General features: G+C 42.3%; 1 protein-coding gene across 1 annotated transcript in view; it reads right to left on the bottom strand.

The window, feature by feature from the left end:
* LOC138743605 (collagen alpha-4(IV) chain-like) overlaps nt 1-24,559 on the bottom strand; it is a 121,506-nt gene that overhangs the window by 50,291 nt on the left and 46,656 nt on the right. Inside the window, exons 5-13 of the mRNA XM_069899120.1 lie at nt 15,080-15,214; nt 14,117-14,161; nt 13,820-13,936; nt 11,207-11,272; nt 9,872-9,907; nt 6,009-6,071; nt 3,629-3,664; nt 2,845-2,877; nt 1,713-1,784 (exon numbers count right to left, since the gene is read on the bottom strand). Coding sequence (XP_069755221.1) covers nt 1,713-1,784; nt 2,845-2,877; nt 3,629-3,664; nt 6,009-6,071; nt 9,872-9,907; nt 11,207-11,272; nt 13,820-13,936; nt 14,117-14,161; nt 15,080-15,214 — 603 coding nt within the window. The remainder of the gene's footprint in view (nt 1-1,712; nt 1,785-2,844; nt 2,878-3,628; nt 3,665-6,008; nt 6,072-9,871; nt 9,908-11,206; nt 11,273-13,819; nt 13,937-14,116; nt 14,162-15,079; nt 15,215-24,559) is intronic.

Raw genomic sequence — 24,559 nt, forward strand, 5'->3', positions numbered from 1 at the left:
TTCTCTTCATCCCTTGGATAATTGTCTACCTTATACACAAAAACCAGAACTGGAAACAAGCATGTTGAGTGGAATGGCAAGGAGAAAAGCCATCACCGAATCCTAGATAGTTCAGTTTCAGCACATAAATTTAAAATTTTCAAATTGGAAAGTCACCAAAGACTCTTGCAATTTCTACAGGTCTACCGTAGAGAACAACTGACTAAGCTTCATCACTGCCTGGTATGAAGGTCCCAATGCACAGAACATGGAAAAAATACAAAGAGTTGTGAACTCAGCCATCATGGGCATCAGTCTTCACTCAGTTAAGGACATCTACACGAGGTGGTGTGTCAAGAAAGCAGTGCCTATCATCAAGGACCCTCACAACCCAGGCCATGCCCTCCTCACACTGTTACCATTAGGAAGGAGGTACAGGTGCCTGAAGACAAATACCCAATGGTACAAAAAACAGCTTCTTTCCTTCTGCCATCTGATGTGTTGAATGGATAATGAACCAAAGACACTACCTCACTTCCTCTTGCTTTGAACTAATTAATTTAAAAAAATGTAATTTATAGCAACATTTGCACCTGTAATGGTCCCACAAAACAATGAATTTCGTGACAATAAATTCTGATTCTGAAATCATTTTCCATATCCTTATAATAACTTAAGAAAACTTTTAAGTGGTCATTCACTGGATCCTATCCATGACAAATATTTATCTATTTATTCCTCTGATCACAATCAGACATAACAATTGTTTATCTTACACTTTTCCACCATAGCTGTGAATGCACTGGGAAATATCCCGTCACTCCCTGCCTGTCCATGTGCCTGCCTAAGTGCCACTTAAATGTTGTTCCCATATTTGTTTACGCTATCTCCCCGGCACCTACCACTTTCTGTTAAAAAACTCCTTGTAAATCTCCTTTAAACTTTCACCCTCTCACCTTAAATCTATGCCCTCTTATATTTGACACTTTCACCATGAGAAAAAGACTTTGACTTCTCTTCTATGTCTCTTGTAATTTTGAACACTTCAGTCAGATTAACCCTCAGTCTCCAACCCGACAAAAACAATCTAAGCTTCTCTACCCTCTCTTTATCGCTCACACTCTTACCAGGCACCCTGGTAAATCTCTTCTGCACCCTGTCCAAAGTTATCCCTCAGCATATTATTAGAAACAATGGGGATGGATCAAGAACACGATAGGCACTGTACATGTGTATATTCATTTAAGTTACAGATCAGAGAAAGTTCCAAAGAACAGGAGGTCAGAACAAAACACAAAATGCTCACCAGGCCAGGCTACATCGGAGAGAAGAGCAACAGAGCTGATGTTTCAGGTCGAACACCCTTCATCAGAACTGGGTCTGTTCCCAAGACTCCGAGCTGAAACATGAACTGTTCCACTTCCCAGAAAATGCAGATCATTTCCAGTATTTTCCGTTTTTGCTCTAGATTCACAGGATTGGCAATTTTCCTTTAATTTTCACCAAATGAATGCAACCAGCCCACTCCCATTGCTGAGTGAGTCGGACTGATCTTTGAAGATTTTTGTTCAAGATGTATCAACGGATTAATTGAGATTTTGTTTTTTGTAATAAAAACATTTTTGCATTGTAGGCGTTGTACGAATGTTTCTTCATGGCCAGAAAATATGTTGGCAGGGTAAACGAGCTAAGTGTGGATCCCCTTAGTTTTACATGTTTATCATTGCTTATACCTGATCTCCTTTAAAGATAATTTCTTCAGGAGGCTGACTCAGTTCAACGTGCCCAGGATCACCTTGTTCACCCTGACAGTAAAGAAACAATAGACAATAGGGGTTAGTACATTGGGAATAATGGCATGCAGATCTGCTTGCGATTCTGGTAATAAGGCAGAACTCACAGCAAAACTAAAAATACACAATTAACATTTTGGGCTTGATCCCTTCAAGGTAATGACCTTCAGCCTGAATACAGTGGTTAAGGGGGGGGGGGTGCGTGGATAAGGGAGGGAGTGAACAACAGCAAACAAGGGGGGGGGGGGATGACTGTGAATGGAGAGGGAAGGGGAAGGGAAGGAGAACAGGGAGTGGTGGAAACTGGAGAAGTCGAGGTTAATCCCATCCAGTAGGAGAGTTCCCAGGCGGAATGTTAGGTGTTGTTCCTCCAAAGTGACAGTGCATGAAGCCATGTACATAGGCGTATTGTTTTCATGCAAAAGTTTTGTCTACCCTGAAAGACCTTGCCACAAAATCTCCACATTCAAAGTACTTACTTTTGTTACCCTTGTCCTTTATCAGTAAATATTAAACTGACCTTATATCCCCCCCCCACCAAAAAAATTGCTATTTTGATTCAAAGAAGCAACAAGGTGGAAGACAGTGATCTCAGAGTGTCGGATCTTAAGCAGAGCTCCAACACCATGATCATGCTGAAGTGAACAGTAACTACTGTAAGTTCACCAGTTCTCTCCATTATCTGTCTGTAGAGTAATAACTAATCAAAATGAAAACGGGAATATTTGCTGTTCTCAGCCTTCCAGTTAAAAAAAAGGATTGTATTAACCGTTCTGACATATCCATTTAACATATGACAGCTGAATTCCACCTTAAGGATTGAATTGAATGTTATGTTCATAAACCCTCATGTACCCAATCACATCAAAACAGGAGAAGTGCCCGAGGAGTCCAACTGTTTAAAGATGTACACTACAGCTTACAAGGTATTTTAACATGCCCACATTGGGTTGTTTTTCATGCTTTAAGTTTGAAATTGAAATGTGCCCATGAGACGCATCCTTTTAATTACAATGACTAATCTAGGGTGAAATAGAAGTAGCTGCATGGAATGAAATACAGATTTTCTCACCTTATCACCTTTCTGTCCCGGAAACACAATGCCCTGTCAAAAAAAAAGTTACAGAGCATAAATTTTAGAAGGGAAGTCCACGCTGTTGTCCGCACAGAAAGATCAGAGTTAGAAACAGTCATGTAGGCCCACAACAAACTGAAATATACACCCAGCAACTAATTTTCTGACACTGGATCATTTAGGCTGGGTGAGCTCAGAAAGAGACATGGCATTCAGCTTTTCAGCGGCTATTTACAGGGTTTTGGTTCTGCAATCCAAACCATAGGCCTTTTTTTCTCAATCCCAATTTTTTATTTTTGTTTTCAACTGAGATTTGCTGTGATTTACTATCTGATAACTTACCAGTTCAAAACATTCCTCAATAATTCTCAAGTATTACCAAGCAGTGAAGCGAGAGCATGGGGTGTCGCCATACATTTTATCATCATCTTCTGATGTAGGTATCAAATTATCTGTCAATTCAGTCCTATCCAGTGAACCACTGGTGCATTCATGTTCTGTTAGCCATCAGGGTATCAGTGATTCTGTGGCAGCATACTCTGGGGAAAATGCTCCATCACCAATCATTTGGACTAATACCAATATCATGAGTCAATACTTTGGAAGAACATCAGCCCATCATTTATAGTAATGCACTAAAAACAGAAGTATTTTGAATCCCGATATTCACTCCTAAAAAAGAAGTATTTATATGAAATTTATACAAAATTTAGCATCATTGCTTTGCAAAGTAACATTTAGATGAAATTCTCTTTAGGCTCCAGGATAGTTTAAGACATACCTGTTCACCTGGTGGCCCCTGTACACCTGGGAGCCCCTGGAAAAAGAATAGATTTATAATTAAACAAGTTTCCTTCCTTTGAAACTATCAATCTGAGACTATACAAATGACTGAGGTAGTTAACTTTTTTTTAAATATAAAGTTATATTGAATTTTGATGTTTGGGGCAATTCAACGGCATCAATAATTGTTACAAGACTTTTGATAAATGTGAATTGTTTGTATTCCAATACATTATTCATAAAATTGCCTTGTTAGGCCACCATAAAATTGGGACAGGGATTTCTCATCAGCGATCTTGCAAATGAAACCAGTGTTACAGAACCTCCGATGACAATGCAAGCGCAAGGAACTGCTGATACGGGAATAGAAGTGAAACACAAGTCCTGGAAACATTCAATAGATCAGGAGACATCAATGAAGACAGAAAGCTAATATTTCAGGCAAATGTCGTCTCAAACAGAATGGAACAGACCCTTTGGCCCTACTGTTAGGTCTGCTTTGTTCATGAATGAGTGAGACAAACACCAGACTGAGTCGAAATCAGGGTTCTTTGTTCTTTATTACCGGATTGTAACACTTGCAACTAACCATGTTAGTCGGAGAATGCATTCTGCCATTATCAGCAAAATGGTGATTTTTTATACCCTTGGATACGTGCTTAGAACATCATCATATCATTACTTGTCCAATGACTAAAACTGTTGCTATCCTTTCCCTGCTAGCTTCCTGCCTCTCAATCCATCAATGTCTCTCTTATCTTGTAAGTACAAGGATGCATTCACATCTTGTTACAGCCCTGTACAGGGTAACTCCTTACACATTCCCATCTCATGATGTTTTACCTTACACTACTCATCCATGCCAAGCATGTTGGCATTCTTGGTAAGTTAGCATTTGTTTGCATTGGATCAAAATCCTAAACTTTTCCAATCCATATAGGTGTCCAAAAGTCTTTTGAACTTTGTAATTGTACCTGTTTCTATAGTTTCCTCTGGCAGCTCGTTCCAGATACAGATTATCATCTGAGTGAAAAAGTTGTTCCTTAGGACCCTCTTAAGTATGGCCTCTCACCTTAAACCTATACCTCTACTTCCCCTGGGGAAAAAAAACCACGTGTTCACTTTATCCATGCCCCTCACGATTTTATAAACATTTGTAAGGTCACCCTCAGCCTACTATGCACCAGGGAATAAAGGTACAACTAATCTCATCTCTCCCTTCAACTCAAGACCTCAATTCTCAGCAACAGTACATTCTACACCTCACACTTGACTTATTATAGTCTAACATCTCATACCTGAATTAGATAGATAATAATGGAGATAAAAACAATTTTTAAGATGTAGGGAAAGGTGAGAGAATAGGAAAAAAAGCAATGATCGTGCAGGATTTAAAAGGAATGAAAATGAGGGCTCACAGTCCAGCAAAGTGTAAATGCAGATTTATCTTTTTACAATTGCATTCTTACCTTCGTCGGGAGCGGTGCCTGCCACCTCTGATGACATAAGTGATGCGATACACGGGGGTAACAGCACGCATGCGCAGGTGTGCTAAGCATTAGTATATGAGATAATGAAGCTCAGATGCAGGAGGAGGAGAGTGACCCATGTGGCAGTGAGCCAAAGAGAAGGTCAGAGGAGTTTGGCTGGGTGGTGCTTGGGGAGTTGAAGAATGCAGTGTTGTATCAGGTGAATAATAAAGAAAGTTGACTTCATGGTGTGCTAAAAGAAACGAGTGAGTGCATTCTTTATTAGTTAGCTGTGGTAAATCAGTGCAGTTACAATCTAAAATTACCAAGTAAATCTTGAGGATGGTGGAATGGGGTAAATATAAAATCTCAAAAATGCTTGTTGAAAAATTTATTAAATCTGAAAACCTGATCAAAAGAAGTGTTCCTTAACTTCATTGGAACATCACAGGAGGTTGAAGACCAAGAGGTAGGAGTGGGAGTGTGGTGGAAACTAAATAAAGAGGTGATTGGAAGTTCAGTCATGGTTGCAGATTGAATGGATGTATTCCTTCAATCACTCAGCCAACTTACATTAGCTTTCCATAGTGTGGACGAGACCACAGAAAATGTACCATAATGATCTGAATGTAATACAAGTACATTGCTGCTTCCTGTCCAAAGGATGCTTGGGTGAAAGAATGAAACAGAAAGGTGGATGTTCTACCTTGCATAGGAAGGCACTGTGGGAAGGGGAATGATATTGGAAGTGTGAAGAATGAATTGGAGTGTCCAGAAAATAGGGGAATTGTATTGGCAGTCTTGACCTAAAACATTGACCATCCTCCTGTTTAACACTGCTTGACCTGCTGAGTTTGTTTTCTCTTGCTCCAGGTAACAGTTTTTGCAGACTTCTGTGTCTCAACTTACTGGTAAACCTGGTGGTCCTCTCGGTCCTGCAACACCCGGAGATCCTGGGATTCCTGGAAGACCCTTGGAGAGGAGGAGGAAATAATTAATTTCTATCACATGGACCAAACATGCATCCCCTATCTGGTATGTGACTGATTCAATAGGGGACAAAATAGGTGGTTTCTTCAGAAAGCATGCACAGCAACAGTTGTCTTCTGTTCTATAGTAACAACTACCAGCTGTAGACTAGTGTGTGAAGCTCTGGGTTAATGTTGCTCTCGTGCACTTTTAATCTTGTTCACGTATTTCATTCTGCAATAATCCTTACAGTCTTTACTGAAAGCTGATTGTAGAGTATGGCAACACAGCAGCATGAAGGAGGACAGAGTGCAAAAAGTTTTTTTAGTTTCTGTCTGCACACAAACTTAAGAGCAAAATACAAGTGGCAGAAAATTAATTGGATGCCCTTAAATGAAAAAAATTAACCTGATTACCATTTCACAAGACTTTACTGTCCAAAGGCTCACTTCATCAAAGGTAATCTCACAGAAGCAAGAATGGCATCAGACGAATTCTAAAACACACAGTGCACTCAACAAGAAGAGAGAAAGGCAAAAGACAGCCCGACTTGAATGGTAGGCAAGATTCTAGACTCCATTATTAAGGATGATGCTTTCGAGTACATAAAACACAAGATAAAATAGGCCATAAGGAGATGTTGCCTGACAAATATGTTTGAATTCTTCATGGGTTTCCTCCCACCTTTCAAAATGTATGAGGTTGTACGTTAATTTAGGTATAATTGGGTGGCATGAGTTTAAATGGCTGGAAATGGCTTCTACCAAGGTGTAATCAAAATGAAAAGAAAAAATGCATTTCTCACGCAGCACATAGTAATTACATACACTCTTAAAAGATGCAAGGTTCGACAACGAGATAGACAACAGACTCGCCAAGGCAAATAGCGCCTTTGGAAGACTACACAAAAGAGTCTGGAAAAACAACCAACTGAAGAACCTCACAAAGATAAGCGTATACAGAGCCGTTGTCATACCCACACTCCTGTTCGGCTCCGAATCATGGGTCCTCTACCGGCATCACCTACAGCTCCTAGAACGCTTCCACCAGCGTTGTCTCCGCTCCATCCTCAACATTCATTGGAGCGCTTTCATCCCTAACGTCGAAGTACTCGAGATGGCAGAGGTCGACAGCATCGAGTCCAAGCTGCTGAAGATCCAGCTGCGCTGGGTGGGTCACGTCTCCAGAATGGAGGACCATCGCCTTCCCAAGATCGTGTTCTATGGCGAGCTCTCCACTGGCCACCATGACAGAGGTGCACCAAAGAAAAGGTACAAGGACTGCCTAAAGAAATCTCTTGGTGCCTGCCCCATTGACCACCGCCAGTGGGCTCATCTCGCCTCAAACCGTGCATCTTGGCGCCTCACAGTTTGGCGGACAGCAACCTCCTTTGAAGAAGACCGCAGAGCCCACCTCACTGACAAAAGGCAAAGGAGGAAAAACCCAACACCCAACCCCAACCCACCAATTTTCCCTTGCAACCGCTGCAACCGTGTCTGCCTGTCCCGCATCGGACTTGTCAGCCACAAACGAGCCTGCAGCTGACGTGGACATTTACCCCCTCCATAAATCTTCGTCCGCGAAGCCAAGCCAAAGAAAGAAAGATTGTATATAGTGTATACAGTAAGATGAACTTGCACTTGAGGGAAATAAGACTGATGGGCAGGGGTTGCACTCTCACCAGAGCATCACTCTGGCACCTCAGGGGACAACTCTAGCACCTCCTTGTTGCCATTTTTGATGAGCTTTGGCACCTAAAAAATTAGAACTATGCCCCCTGCTGATGAATGCGCTGACAGCTGGCATGGACTCGATACTCCAAACAGCCTTCTTCACACGACGATGTATGAAAATATAAGATGAGAAACAAACCTCAAACTACTAATGTAATCATATTATTACCCAAGATGTTACCTTGTCCGTAGAAAATGATAGAATGCTTGATTGCTTGTAGTTTCCTCTAATCTGATTACATTCAATAGTAATATCTACATCTTTTTAATTTAATGGAAAGGAACAAATCAATGCAAGATTTACTGTCAGGCATCAGTGAGGGTGGGGGAAGGGATTGGCAATGCTCGAGGTTGAAACATTCCTTTAAGACATCCACAGGAAAACACTGCAGGCTCGCATATTCCAAGGAGCTGGAAAAAAAACGCTGAAGCCCATCGACGTAGGCACCACAGAGCTCTGTGGGGAAGGATCTGGGCTCCTGCCGCCACTCAACACAGAGGGCTGATCCCCAAGCATCTGCTTTTCCAGTGCTTCATGGGATAAAACACGAGGGCCATGAATGCATTGCGGCAGAATGTATTGGATCAACGTTAAAATGAAAATAGAAACAACCCAGATGGAGGGTCTTGACCCAAAATATTAACCACCCATTTGCCTGAATTTCTCCAGCATCCTGGCCATCGTTTCAAATTTCAGCATCTGCAATCTCTTGCAGAGAAAGATGTGCACATTGTATTGATTCTGTATACTATGAATGGTATGTTTTGCGGCAAAAGGAGTGTCGAGAGTTTTACATCTTAGAATTAATGACAATAGTAAAAGTTGGAGGTACAAAGTTATTTGGCTTGGCTTGGCTTCGCGGACGAAGATTTATGGAGGGGGTAAAAAGTCCACGTCAGCTGCAGGCTCGTTTGTGGCTGACAAGTCCGATGCGGGACAGGCAGACACGATTGCAGCGGTTGCAGGGGAAAATTGGTGGGTTGGGGTTGGGTGTTGGGTTTTTCCTCCTTTGCCTTTTGTCAGTGAGGTAGGCTCTGCGGTCTTCTTCAAAGGAGGTTGCTGCCCGCCAAACTGTGAGGCGCCAAGATGCACGGTTTGAGGCGATATCAGCCCACTGGCGGTGGTCAATGTGGCAGGCACCAAGAAATTTCTTTAGGCAGTCCTTGTACCTTTTCTTTGGTGCACCTCTGTCACGGTGGCCAGTGGAGAGCTCGCCATATAACACGATCTTGGGAAGGCGATGGTCCTCCATTCTGGAGACGTGACCCATCCAGCGCAGCTGGATCTTCAGCAGCGTGGACTCGATGCTGTCGACCTCTGCCATCTCGAGTACAAAGTTATTTACCCGAAAACTAAATGACAAGAAACAGAACATCGTTTCTAAGTCATGCTTATATCTTGTTCCTGGGATAAATGGTTGTTTTAACCCACTAGGTGGCACTGCATTCAAGCCTGAACCATTCCTCCAATGGCTGAGGGTTTTCTCCCACATGATGATACAAATTTATTGTCATGCATATAAGTGCAATGTACAGGGGCCCTGACCTTCTTGTTTGCTGCAACCACACAGGTAATGGAAAATACACCAACCTATAAAAAATATAATTAAATTACCACACATTAAGTTGCTACTTAGTAGACGTGATGGGCCAATTGGTCTACTTCTATACCTTGTGATACCATCCAGTATCTCGAACGATTCTCCTTTCCTTTGTTTCGGGCTTCCCTTCCACTTGGTCAGTATTCTTTTCTCATTCCTGTCCTCACTTGTACATGGTTTGCCCCTACCATATCCGACCCTTGTACCATTCACACTCTTTCAGGGTTTCCTTCCTCCTATCCCATCCTGCAATCTTCTTTTTCACACAACTTCAACGGATAACATCTTAACTAAAACAAATCAATGCAACCGGAGTGATCAACTTCAAGTTCCATTCACATGCTTCCTCCCATAATTCACATCATCAGATCCACACTCTCGATCTGGTTGCTCTTTTAATCATTGTCCAATTAGCAGATAAATCCAAGAAAATCCTTCCTTCAGAGTAAGTAGATGATTAGCTACTTACAGGAAAGCCTTTTTGTCCTCGGAATCCTCCGTCTCCCTATTGACAAAATAACAAATTACTACCTAAACCTTCTAAGGCATTTTTAATTGTTTCAAAGCTTCAGATGCCAATATCACAAAATTCTCAAAAATAGGACAAGACGCCAAAACTGCATATCCAAATGAATGGTTGAATAATTTTACGTTCAGAGGGGTGGTTAAAAGCAAAGTGCATCACTGTGGAGGGTTGAGGGTCAAGTGCAGCAAACTCAGCAGGTCATGCAGCACCTGTAGGAAGTAAAAGGCAGGCGACGTTTTGGGCCTGAGCCCTTCTTCAAAAGAGCTGATTATTAGGCAGATACCCGATTAAGTGACTGTAGGTTGAGGGAAGTAGGGCAGAGCACCTAAAGTTCAGAGGAAAAGGAATTTATACAGAAACTGACTACGTGGTTATCTGGTTTAGTGCATAGGATGAGTGTCCAGAAGTGAAATAAACAGTGGCATCGGAACAAAAAGGGTTAATGATGATTTGCATACATAATGATGTTGACAGTAAAGCGATATTGGGATCGGGGTGCAAGCACTTTCCATCCCCTCTATCGCTGGTCCAGGGAACTCCTGCTGCACTGAAAGGGTGAAACGGCATCTGTGCTCCTCGGCATTAAGATGGAGTGAGGTATCAGGGCGTCATGCAGCATGTTGATGAGGCTGGGTAAGTGATGCAACCTTTCAGGGCTGAGGCCACTAAGCAGGGGTATTTGTTGGGGAGCTGGGATCAGTGATGTACACACCAGGCAGAGACGGGGACACGTCCATGGGGCTCAGTGATGGACCTATGGGACAAAGCTTTGGGGATATTAATGGCTCTGCACAGGAAAGATGAGGAATGCAAGATCAGACAGATGATGTAATGAATGGATTAGTTACCACATAGTCCAAAATACATGATGTTAGAAGGGTTGTTCAATGAAAAGATTGTAACAATACCCTTGAAGTGGAACAATACCCTTAAACTTCTTCCTAAACACTCTTGTTTTCGATACTGCTGCCATGGGAAATAGATTTGATTTGTATACAATCTTTTCACTGAACAACCCTTCTCTTTGGCCTCTTCTCTGTAACTGTCCTTCAGTTGAAGCTCAATATGGTTAATTGCAACCATATGGTTAGAAGAATTAAGACTCAAAATATTTGAAATCAAGTCTTTTGAAAATCAAATCTTTGGGTATATAGAAGAACAACAAGAAGTCAACAGGGCACCTCATCACACTTCACTCACCCATTAAGTTACCTTAATTGCAGCAGAAGAAAATGAAAGCTGTTTAATGGTAACCAATGCTTTAAAGTCACTACTCACCGGTAAGCCGATAGTTACTCTGGCATTTATAGAATCCCCTTTTGGACCTTTTGGACCTGGCAGCCCCTACAACAAACATTGTAGATCGGACTGTATATCAACAGCAAAGTAAAATTATTAGCACTTTATCAATATTTTCTAATATTTGAATAATTTACTCCTCTTATCAAAGATTATTCAAACTAAACCTTCAGTTATAACTCAATATTAAATATTTGTTATAATATTGAAAATTTACTTAAAATATTCACTTTCTTTTTTTTAAAGATTAATTAGTTAAACATGGGTTTAAATATGGTTTATCATTAATTAAGATAGAATTTACCCTTTGTTTATATAAAAGGTCTTATCTATTTTCTATCCAGAATCATATTGAGATACATCATGAGGCTCTCATAGCTCAATGGTTAGAGCACTGGTCTTGTAAACCAGGAGTTGAGAGTTTGCTCCTTGCTGGGGCCTCATTTCTGTGATGGGGCGCTGTACAAAGTGGCGACTCTCTGTCTTCCTTATGGTAGAGAATTTCACAGAGTAGTACATGACAATAATGGAACCTTTAGTAAGGGATAAACTGTTAAATACCATATTTACAGATTTTGATGTCTTACATAAACATCAAATAAACAACTATGGATAGGTTTTTGATTTACATTCTATATGTGATGTGTATATGACCTGTTGATTTTTATTATTAGTTGACTTTGTATGAGGATTTATATATTAAACTCAATAAAAATATTTTTAAGGGAGAATATTCACTTTCTATGCATGTAATTCCCTTCTCTCCTATTTCCATTATCTATTTGTTTAATGTATTTCAGTTTGTCCCTTTAGTCCCTCCCAAAATGCCACTTCTATGAATCCCATTGCCACATTCCTTGCTCTTGAAGTCCGCAATCCTGACAACCATGGAGAGCCAATATTTCTTCCTCCTCTTCCTGTGATCACTCATTGCTTTCATCTTTCACTTATCCATCTCTGGCTTGAATCTTTACTCTAACTATACCCAATGCCCCAAAACGGTCACACACTATGGTTCAGAGTTTAATTGGCAAAAAAAAGTATATACCAGGATAAAGAAATTATCTTCAGAAAGCATCCAAGGGTTTTGTCAACGATGTCACCTTTAGAGAGGGTCTCAAATGAGAATGGGCATGTGTAGATGTGTAATACACAAACCTGCTGGAGAAACTCAGCAGGGTATATAGCATCTATAGGAAGTAAATGTTAACCATCATTTTAAGCCTGATCACTTTATGAAGGCATGAGCAAAAGAACCAGGCAGGTGCCAAATAAAAAACTGAGGGGAAGGAGAGGAGAGGAGAGAAGGGTGGAATGGACAGGTTGATGAACACAGGCTAAAAAGTTAAGAGGTCATATATGAATACAGATGGGATGGTAAAAGAGATAAATACAAAGTAATAGGGAAAGGGGTAGCTCTCTAAATGGAAAAGGAAGGGGCTGGGGTGCTGAAAGGGATAGGGAGAGACTTGGGAAACTGGAAAAGTTGATGTTTTGCAGTCTGGTTGGAGAGTTCCCAAAATGGAAAAACTAGAATAAAATCTAATATTCTGTCTGAACACTCTCCCACAGACACCATTAACATCAACTTCTCCATTTCTGTTAAAACCCCTCGCCCATCTCTCTTTCCCTATCCCTGTGTCCTTTCCTCTAGCTCCTAACCCCCTCCTCTTCCATTCAGAGAACTACTCCTCCCCTATAACTTGTCAGCTTTCGTCTCTTCTATCCTCCCATCCAGGGCTCAGGTGTGTAACATCAGTTACCCTTTACTTCCTACAGATGCTGAGTGATCTGCTGAGTTTCTCCAGCATTTTTGTGTATTACATTATAATCCCAGGGTCTGTAGACTTTCCTGTTAAATATGTAGATGAAAGAGGCTTAAGGGAAGGACCTGCTCAGCATCACCTCGAGATTGGTGAAGTGGTCAGAGATGGTGGAAAGAAGAGCTCATGGAATTCGGGGGTGGCCTGTAAGGGATGTTGCACACAGCGGTGGATTGCTTTGATGGAGAGGTGATGAAGAGAATGAACCAGATGAACATTTCAAATTGGAGGCCAACTGAGCTGGAAGCTCCAGAGGTTTGGGGAATGAATGAAAGTTTAATGAAAGATATAGATAGAATAATTGGGTCTGGAAATAGCAAGGGTGAAGGTTTCAATGACAGGTGGGCTGAGGTAAGACTGCAAGGTAGTGATCCTATAAACGCAAAGGTGACACCCTGAGTAAAAAAGAGGAGATTGTATCTGAAACTTAGCTTATGGACAAATATAATGCGGAGGGGTTTAAGTGCTCTTCGTAGGCTTACAAACAAGTTCTGTGACAAGCTACTCTTTGAAGTAGATAAGTTGTGTTGGGTAAAGCATCAATAAATTGCTTCTTTCTATTCTCTTTCCTGGTTTCTCATTAAAAAAAAACTATTTATTTTCATATTCTCCTCAGCTCCTTCCCTCTATTTTATTTGAATTAAACAAATCGAACTTGCTCTTCAAGTATTTCATTGATTTAGTATTTTGTTTAAAAGCAATCTTCCATCTAGCATTTTACACACTAAGATAATTGCATATGATTAGTTTCCAATAAAGATCTTCCTACCGGCAGTCCAACTCTTCCTGGATATCCTTCAATTCCTGGATGCCCAGGATCCCCTCTGGATCCATTGCAGCCATCTAGGCCAGGTTGACCTCTGGGACCTTGGAGCCCTGGGAAGCCCTAAAATGGACAATATTTCAGTGTTATTTTAGAACCATCTGAATATGGGATCCGATCTGTTCTATGGATCTGTCACAGAAAGATGGCCTCTGACCGATTCATGGAATGCCAAATCAAAGTATTTATCACAGTCAAGTGCATTGTGGGTAATAAATTAAACATTACAAATTAAATACTCACGGGAATACCATCAAATCCAGGAAAGCCAGTAGCACCAACAAGGCCCTGAAAAATATAAATAGTTACCGGTATACAATTTTTAAAAATTTTTCAGTTATCAGGATAAATGGCTAATCTGCTCTCATTTTTCTTGAGCCCTATTCCAAAATATACCAGAGATTTAGTTTTGAATGTTTTTAGCTGCTTTGAGTGAAATTCTTACTATTATTGTCAACTAGTAACCCAATAATCCACCTCTGTTTATAAGAGTTAGAATGTCATTGCCCTCAGAAAACCACCATTTCTGCTCAACAAACAGGATTTGAGCTGCTAGCTCAATCTGTTGCTTGTTATGCCAAGTATATTTGCCAGGTCACCATAAACCCTGTCAAATTTCTACAGATGTGTGGTGGATAGTGTGGTGACCAGCTGCATCATGGCCTAGTGTGGGGACATCAATACCCTTGAGCATAAAGCCCTCCAAAAGATAGTGGACATGACAGGGAAATCTATGGGGAACACTGCTATCAGAGAGCAGCAGCAATCAAGGATCCACACCACCCAGCGCAAGCTCTGTTCTCGCTGCTACCACCAGGAAAGAGGTATAGGTGCCACAAGACTTGCACTACCAGGTTCAAGAACAGCTGCTACCCCACCACCATCAGACTCCTCAACGACAAACTCAATCAGGGAATCATTTAAGAACTCTTACTTGTGTACTTCATTGAATTTTTTAAATTCTTTGTTTTCCACGGTTTGTTTACATCCATTACCTATTTACAGTTATTTGTTTACAATGTTTACACTATGTACAGTTTGTTTTTTGCACTGCCGGTTAGTGGTAATTCTGCCTCAACTGAAGTAAAAAGAATCTCAGGGTTGCATGTGATGTCATGTATGTACTCTTGACAATAAATCTGCAATCTATATTTGCAAGACTTTGAAAGGTAGCAATGAACAAGAACTCTTGTGGTTTCAACTTACTCTATCCCCTTTGATTCCAGCAGGTCCAGGCAGTCCATGATCTCCGGCCTGACCCTTCCGTCCTCTGACGCCTTTTGGCCCTTCACGACCGGGTAAGCCTATTGGACCAGGTTCTCCTAACAAGCCTGGCTGCCCCTGGAGTCAACAGGAAAATGCACCTCTGAGACAATTATTTACCCACCTCTATTGCGTTAACTTAAAATAGACGAGTTTCCACAGACAATTAAAAAGTTGTCCAGTTAAACAAGAAAGTCTGCAGAAACTATGATTGTAGTTAAGAAACTCAGCAAGTCAGGCAGCATTGTTATGTAGCAAAGATACAAAACCAATGTTTTGGGCCTGAGCCCTTCATCAAGGTACGAGCAAAGAGCAGGCAAGCACAGGGAGGAGCACAGGCCAAAAGGAAGCTTCTCCAGCACATTTGTGTAATGGACTTGACCCCATCATCTGCAGACTTTCTTGTTTAACGGCATTTCAGGCTGACTGCTTTTCATTTGAACTGAGAGAAGTTAGAAATCAAACACGAGCAGTTTGGCAGTGCACGATTAGGGCGGCACGGTTAGCACAATGTTGTTACGTCGTCAGCGATTGGAAGCGGGGTTTGAATCCCACGCTGTCTGTAAGGAGTTTGTATATTCACCTCGTACCTGCATGGGTTTTCCCTGGGAGCTTCTGTTTTCTCTCCCCCCCCCCCCCCCCCACCCAATATACTAGGTGTTGTTGGTTAATTGGGTATGATCGGACTCATGGGCTGAAAGGCCCTGTTACCATGCTGTATGTCTAAAATCTTTTTTTAAAGATGCTTGAAAATTAGAGGAATGGAGGGAAGAAAGGAAATGATTGCAAATAAGATGGAGACCAAGGGTGATTAAAATGACACAAGCGATGATTGCTGAATGGAGTAGCTTCTTAATCACAGATGCACTGTAATTACAAATATGAAACATTGAAGATACAAAATCAATTTTTCCTTATTTTTGAGTAAAATAGAATTGAAAACTTTGACTTGTGCAAGCATACTTCTGAATGACTTTTTTTAAAACTTTTCCTTGGTCCGCTGCAATACTGATAGCCTCCCAGTGGCCCTCTCATTTCCATGCTGACATGTCTGTCCATGGTCTCTTGCACTGCCAAACTGAAGCCAACCATAAATTTGGAGAAACAACACCGAATATCCCATCTGGCACACTCTCCAACCAGATGGCATTATCGTCGACCTCCATTTTGGATTAGGCCCCTCCCTTGTTTCTCCAGCCAGAAATATTAATGGTTTCTCTCTCCCAGATGTTGATTGTCTTGTTGAGTATTTCAGATTTCCAGTATTTGCAGCTTTCTGGGGTTTTTAAATGTTAGTTTTCAACAAAAATTATTTCTTTCCAAAGCACACAAAATTAATTTCATTATAGATTAGCCAATCCATTTAACATTTTGGACGAGTAGACTGCAAAGGTTCTTCTGGGCATCAATTGCTAAGCAACCAAACAGAACCAGTGACCCATATTCAATCCTGACCTAGAATTGCTGTCTGCGTGGACACTGTGCATTCCCTCTGGGTGCTCAGCATTTTTAATTTTATTTTTTTCATTTTGGAGATTATAGGATGGTAACAGACCTCTTCATGGGCCTGTTCCCCCCCAAATACACCAATTAACAGACAATGTCAAGTCACTGATCCTTTAATAGTGTTACACTAACCCAATGCTGTATGGGTTGGTAGGTTAATGGTCTGCTGTAAATGGCTTCTCGTGTGCAGGTGAGCAGTAAAGTCCTGGGAAAGTTCATACAAATGTGGTGAGAATAAGGGCAACGTGATTTGTTATGTTATGAGCAGAACATTGTTGCGTTGCCAGTGACCAGTGAATGAATCTGGCGATGCCTGGAAGGAGTTTGTGCCTTTTCCCCGTGACCTATGTGGGTTTCCTCCAGGTGCTCCTTTTCCCTCTCACCTCCAAAAAAATGTATGAGTTAGAAAATTAATTGGTCACATGGGTGCATTTGGGTGGCATGGGCTGGAAGGACGTGTTACTGGGCTGAATCTCTAAATTTAAAATTAAATTAAAAGGGATTAATGTGGGATTAGTGTAAATGGATGGTTAATGGCTAGTGTGGACTCGGTGGCCAAGGGGCACTTTTCCATGCTGAACCTTTTCAATGACTAAAAAAAATCCAGAATATCTGCATTATATCTGCAATCTCTGTTCATTTTTGATTAGTTACTTGCTTGAGCATGACATTTGCGTGCTCTTATCAAAGCAGTTAACCAGCATATTCTACCGTGATTTCATTTTAGGTATTTAGACATTTCTTTATAATGTTCAATGCCATTTGTAACCAAATATTCACAACCTTTTTTTAAAAAAAAACGTGTGCTAGCAGAAATGCAAAGATCTTCCATAGAACTTTATCACACCTTTCAAGCATGCCCAAAGGAATTCATGGACAATGGGGGTTAGTCTTTTTAGTTTTCTCTTCATTCCAATGATTTTTTTTCCCTCTCGGTTTTATCTAAATCCAAAAAAATTATCTTTGCAAAATGGCAAGATTTCTGGGTTTTTTTGTGGGCTATGCTTTTCCCTTCAACTTTTTCTCCCACCCATTTCAGGCAAGGATATAATTTTTGCATTTGTTTATTTGAAGTTGTGTGTGATATAAAAGTTGAGCCAAATGGAGGAAAATTGAACAGAGAAATGTGATGAAAGATAGTTATACAGCACACTCATTGTCATTTCACATTGACAACCAGATGCTAGATTTATATCAACTTGCATAAACTGACTACATTTTAAGTTACAACAAAAAGATGACAGCTCTGATAAATACACATCTATTGACTCTACATACCCTTAGAAAGAACCAAATCGTTTTTATTCAGTAGGGATGAATAACTTGTACCTTACATATTCACATTCCTTACACTCAGTGAACAGTTGCCTTCACAGTACCTAGCTACAGATGAGATCTTTGTAGCCTGGGACTGGGAACTGGGCTAAATTATAAAGGTAAGAGAGAAGTAAAACACGGGAGTCTTCAGACACTATGAATGAAGTAAAAACACAATGATGGAGAAACTCAGCAGATCAAACAGTGAACTTTATGTAGCAAAGATAAAAGGTACATAAGGAATGTTTCGGGCTTGAACCCTTCATCAAGGTAGGACAAAATGTAGGTAGGTGCCCAAAATGGTTGGGGGAGGGCAGGGGGAGGAGCACAGTCCCACATGCAACAGGTAATAGGTGTATAAGGGAGGGAGGGTACTTCAGCAAACAGGGTGTGATGAAAGGTATTTGTATAAATGTATGGACTGGCCAGTCCGAGCCTACCTGACCTTCCCTAACCCCTCCCCGGATTTCCCAATAAAGGCTGGCGTGCCCGGACTTGCCACCTCTTGCTGATGTGATTATTGTGTGCTCCACAATTTAACAAAAGCCATGGAAGCTCAGCCTACATGACAAAGCAGCAGCGATCAGGAAGATGCCCAGTCACCCAGCCCACAGACAGTGGAGTTGACCCAACCACGTGGTACAGTAGCAGACACATCCCTGGGGTCAGCATCAACTCTGCAGCAGGTAATGGGAGAAGTTTGCCGGTCGACCACACTCACAATTGAACCCAGGGAGCCCAACACAGACGTTGCCTTCGAGAGGTGACTGAACGGGATGCAGACGTTCATGTGCCACCACAACTTAAGGGATGCTGAAGAGAAGTACGATATCCTGTTTGCGTCCGTGGGTGATCGGGTGCTTTGAATAATTAGAGACTGCTGAACGTACGGCAAGGCGGTGGACCTGCTACAGAAGCAATATGGGACCCTGACAAACCCAATGTACGTGAGGTACAAATGAATGACCCAGCATCAAGCCCCTGGGGAACCCTTTATACAGTTGCTGCAGGCGACGAGAGAGCTGGTGAGAGCCTGCAGGTGTACTGTGGGAGTGCCTCAGAGTATGCCGATGAGCTGATGCGGGACGGACTGCTGGCAAACATGCAATCGACCCAGGTCCTTCAAAGATTCCTGGAAAAAGATAACTGCACGTTGATTTGGGGGAGGTGATGGAGACTGGGGTGCAAAGCAGTGAGGCTTACACTGCCGATGGTCCGACATCCTCATCAGGATTGAAGGCGCCACCATGTTGGGATATGACACTGACAGCCAGGGACAGGAAGTCCGGGTTCTGCAGACTGGACAGGCACCCCCCGGAAGTCCTGCCCAGCTAGGAATGCAGTGTGCTCAAATTGCAAAAAGAAAGGGCACTATGTGAAGGTGTGCCAGGGACAGCTCACTACCAGCAGTGCTGTGTGCGATTCGAGGGACGGGTTGCCATCTTGGAGGGAGAGTCGTCAAGACGACAATCGCTAACCACCTCCGGTCCCAGCCATGTGCAAGAACTGGGGACAGCCATCTTCTGAGGCGTCAAGTCCAACATTTTACTGACAGGAACGGTACAATAACTCTGAATCAGATCTCACCCTGGCCTCCACTGGATCAGAACAGGCCTCACCAGCTGGCACGATTGATGAACATTGAGGTAAATGGTCGTGTCACGGGTTGTTTGTTTGACACAGGGAGCACCTAAAGTTTTATCCACCCAGACTTAATAAACCACTGAAGGTGTCTCCAGAAAAGAGCCCAGTCCACCGAGACACATGGGTAATGTTGGGTAGACTTAAGGGTGCGGGGCAGGGAGTACAGAGATTTTAAAATCATGGTAATGCCCAAACTCTGCGCACCAGTTATCCTGGGGTTAGACTTTCAGTTTGACGGTCTGCACCCCCCGATCACAGTGCAGAACAAGGAATATGGCCCTGCCAATGAGAGTAAGCTGGGCAGTATGTGTGGGCTGTCCACCCTTCGGGCCCCTCTGCCCCTGCTATTTGAGCACATTAGAGAATTGCAGACTGATAACCAGCAAAAGCAGAAGAAATAGCACGGAGGACAGATGATTCATTAAAAGTCCAGAGCCTGTTAGCCGAAGGCATCATCAAGCCCAGCAACAGCCCCTGGTGAACGCAGATGCTGGTGGTAAAAGGGGGAGGGGGGGGTGGTGGAAAATGAGAACCGGATGGTAATAGATTTACATTACTGGATGCTTACCCCCTACCCCAAATTGCCGACATGGTAAACGAGATAGCACAATATAGGGTCTTCTCCACCAGGGTTTTGACGTATTCCCACCCTCTCCCCCAGATAACTGTAGAACCTCCCCCGCCAGCACCTGTCACAAGCCAAGCACCTGCGGCAGTTAATCCCATGGAGATCTCGCCAGCAAAGGTTATGGGGATAAGGCTGGAAAGGGGTACTGATGGTAGTGATCAGCCATGATCTGTAAAGTGGCGGTGCTGGCTCGACGGGCCGAAGGGCCTACTCCAGCTCCTATTGTCTATTGTCACCCCAACAGGCAGCGAAGGGCTCAGTAACTGAAATTCCACCCATACAGGTACAGTCCTCTGAGATCAGTGCAGGAACAACAGTATGATCTCCCCGTCGCCACATCACCCCGCTGGGTTTGATCTCAAAGAAGGGGTGAATGTGGTGAAAGGCATTTGCATAGATGTGTGAACTGGCCAGTCCAAACCTACCTGACCTTCCCTAACCCCTCCCTTGGCTCCTCCCCAGATTCCCCAATAAAGACTGGCATGCCTGGATTTGCCCCCTCTTGCTTCTGAACCTGGAACCTGGCCAAGTAGTACTCAGGATTTTGGAAATTAAAGCCGTTTAATTATTTCATCATATCAACGAGATTATTGTGTACATCATACAGTTGGTAGGGGCACGGCTCTATGAATAAAGAGGAAAGGATGTGGAGAGCTGGAGGAAAGAAGACAGAGGGATGGGGAAGGGAGAGAGAAGGGGAATAAGCTAGCAGAATCTGGAGAAGTCACTGTTAATGCCATCCAGTTTGAGAGTGCCCAGATGGAAAACGAAGTGCTGCCTCTCCAATTTCTGCAGAGTCTTGGTTTGACAGTACGAGGCCATCAACAGACATCAGCATGGGAGTGGGGCGCAGATTTGAAATGCTGGCCTCTAGGACTTCTGTGTCGCTGTTGTGGACAGAACGAAGATGCCGAGTGAAGCCATCTCCCAGTCTGGCTCCAGTCTCTCCATGTTATAAATTTTCTTATGTTGGCAGTGGTTCAAGATTTAACCTACATAATCAGTGAAAACAAAATGATCCCTGAAAAAAAAAAGTTACCAAGTAACATGAACTTCGGTTTGCTCCTCAAATGTAATAAATGTTCCAATGCACGTAATGGCAAAGAAAGAGATCATGGCAAGATCAAAAAAGGTGGAAGAGAAGCAATCAGAACAGAAATACTCAGCAGGTCACACAATAGCTACGGAGAGAAAAATATAGTTAATATGTCAGGTTGATGGCTTTTCATCCAAAAAAAAATGCAACATTGGGAAACAAGCATAGTTTACGTTGCATAGAAGGAAGAGGTTGGCAAGGATTTGGCCCATACCCTTCCAAGACCTACTCAATCATGTAGTTATCCAAGAGTTTCTTAAAGGAACCTAATACACCTGCCTCTACCACTTTGACAGCTCATTCCATATTGCCCGCCAACCTTTGAGCAAATACTGTCCCCTCATGTCCTTCTAAATCCCACCCCCCTCACCTAAAAGTCATGCCCAGTTGTAACCATCACCTTACATGGCAAACTAGTCAGTTTGATCCAGGACAGAATGAAATATTAGTACAATCACCAAATGATTACTTTTGCAAGCTTAAAGTAGATTGACAAGCAAGTCTTATCCCATGAACATGATATAGCAGGAGGAATAATATCAACTGAATTTATTTTTTACAACCTGAATTGTGTTCATTAAAAGATCATATGTAAACTGAACCAGTTTGAGATTTATATTTGACTTTGCTTCATGAGTGCAGTTTAAATGATTGTAGATTTCAATAAGTTTACAGTACTGCAGACCTTTGTACACAAATCCAATCTATGGGTTTTACAACTAAATGCAATACAGCTACATTATTCAGTAAATCCCTGGTATCTTGAATTCAAGCAATTGGCAGCCTCAGCCACTGGCAAAAAAAAGAGGAAATTTTAAAAATTAAAATAAATAAGAATAAAATAATAGGTGAAAAATACAGTTTAAAACTGTAAAAGTAAATGCTCTCTGAAATAACATGTAAACCTTTGGTGAAGATGGGAACAAATATTCATCCAGCAGAGTCCCTTGGTTATTCTTGGCTCATGGCAGCTGTTTGAATAAAGTCGTGTGAAACAGCAATGGCATCACCCAGGATGATGCCGCTCACTGTTGGGGCAACTCTCTAAAAGTGTCTCCTTATCCCTGCCCTGTAAGAGTCAACCCCATCAGAAGCTTTATCTGTAAACTTGGGGAGAGCAGGTTAATTATCTGTAAAGTTATTGGTCATCTTTCGGAAGGCTTTGTGGAAGGGGAGGAATCTACAGATGCAGCAATGGTTAAATGTTTTCAAAGATGTGACTGACAATAAAGTAGAATTGCTTTAAAGTTTATATGCTCATGCAAGTGGAGTATTTTTGTCTTTTTAAACTATTTATTCTTAATGGAGGTGTATTAGTTATGCATTGCAAGAGCAAGTCTCAAGCAACCAGAAAATATACTTATCTGGCATTTACCAACCCAACTGGTGCAAGATACCAGGGGTAGGGTTGGCTCAAGGGGCATCCCCCCCCCCCTTCCAAATGAAGTGCTGTTCCCCACCTCCCCCATATGTTCGCAGCTATCCCTGGCCATCAGACCCACCCCCTCCCTCGCGACTCTCCACCTACCCCCCAGTTGCATCACTAGTGTGTGTCAAGCGTCAGTAGCATCTAGTGATGCTTGACACAATAAAAGGATCGGCCTCGTGTCCCATATCAGAGGGTGTTAATGACAGGTCCCAGTTAGCATTTCCCCCCTTCTCCCCCGTTGACAGGTAGGTTCCTGCTATCACTTCCCTCCCCTGCTGAATGAGCCCCCCAACAAGCTAATGCCCCCCTTTAACATAAGTTCTGGCACCAACCCTGACCAGGGGTTTTACTGTATCCTTTTTAAAACAAACAGTCATAACAGAAATGGGCCATGTATTCCCTTGAGACTACTCCATCATTCAACATGATCTTGAGTGCAATTTCTGTCAAATTCTCTGTGCCCAAAAATTCTATTAATGTTAGACTTGAATTAAATATTCAGCAATAAGGTATCCACTGTCTACTGGATGTAGAGAATTTCAAAGGATGTTACAGTCCCTGAGAAGATGTTTGATCTCATATCACTTCAAAATGTTCAATCCTTAACCTTGTTCCTAAAGTTAAGAGTTTTTGCTGAGGTATCATTCCAGAATCAGAATTTATTGTCATGAAATTAGTTGTTTTTTAAGCAGAATTTTACAGCACAAATATTTATATAAACCACCTTGCAAAATAAATTAAAAATAGTGCAAGAAAAGGTCACAGTCAGGCAGTGTCTTTGGTTCATTGTTCATTCAGGAATCTGATGGAAGAAGCGAAGAAGCTGTCCTTGTGCTGTTGAGTCTTCATCTTCAGGCTCCTGCACCTTTTTCCCCCAATGGTAGCAGAGTGAAGAGGGTAGTGGGGGTCCTTAAGGATAGACACCGCCTCTTGTAGTTGTCCATGATGGAGTGAAGGCTGGTGCCCATGATGTCACAGGCTGAGTTAACAACTCTCTGGAGTTTGTTTCTTGTTCTGAGCATTGGCACCTCTGTACCAGACAGTGATGCAACCAGCCAGAATGCTCTCCACGGTCCACCTGTACAAGTTTTCAAGAGTCTTCGGTGACATACTGAATCTCCTCAAACTCCTCACAAAGTATAACTGCTAGCGAGCCTTCTTCATGGTTGCATCGATATGGAGGCTTCAGGACTGACCCTTGAAGATGTTCACACCCAGGAATTCTTACCCTCTCCTCTGCTGAGCACTGAGGATTGGTTTGTATTCTCCTGACTTCCAAAAGAAATCCGCAATTATCTCCTTGGTTTTGCTAATGTGTGCAAGGTTGTTAGTGTGACCCAACTCAACTAGCAGATCTATCTCCCTCCTGTACCTTCCTCATTGCCATTTGTGATTCTGCTGACAACCGTGATGTCATCGGCAAATTTGCAGATAGCATTGGAATTGTGCTTAGCCACACAGTCATGTGTCTATGGTGAGTAGAGCAGTGGGCTAAGCACACATCCTTGAGGTGAGCCTGTGATGAACATCAGTGAGGAGGAGACATTGTTTCCAAATTGTACTATGGTCTTCCAACGAGGATGTCAAGGATCCAGTTGCAGAGCAGGATGCACTGAGGGGATAATGTTGTTGAAGGTTAAGCTGAGGTCAATGAAGAGTAGCCGTATGTATGTTGCTGTTTTCTAGGTGATCCAAAGCTGAATGGAGAGCCAGCGATATTGCATCTGCTGTGAAGTGATGGTGACAACAGTGTGGTAGGTCTAGTTCTTTGCTTAGGTACGTGTTAATTCTGGCTATGACCAA

The sequence above is a fragment of the Narcine bancroftii genome, chromosome 9, assembly GCF_036971445.1.
Source record: "Narcine bancroftii isolate sNarBan1 chromosome 9, sNarBan1.hap1, whole genome shotgun sequence".
Classification (NCBI taxonomy): domain Eukaryota; kingdom Metazoa; phylum Chordata; class Chondrichthyes; order Torpediniformes; family Narcinidae; genus Narcine; species Narcine bancroftii.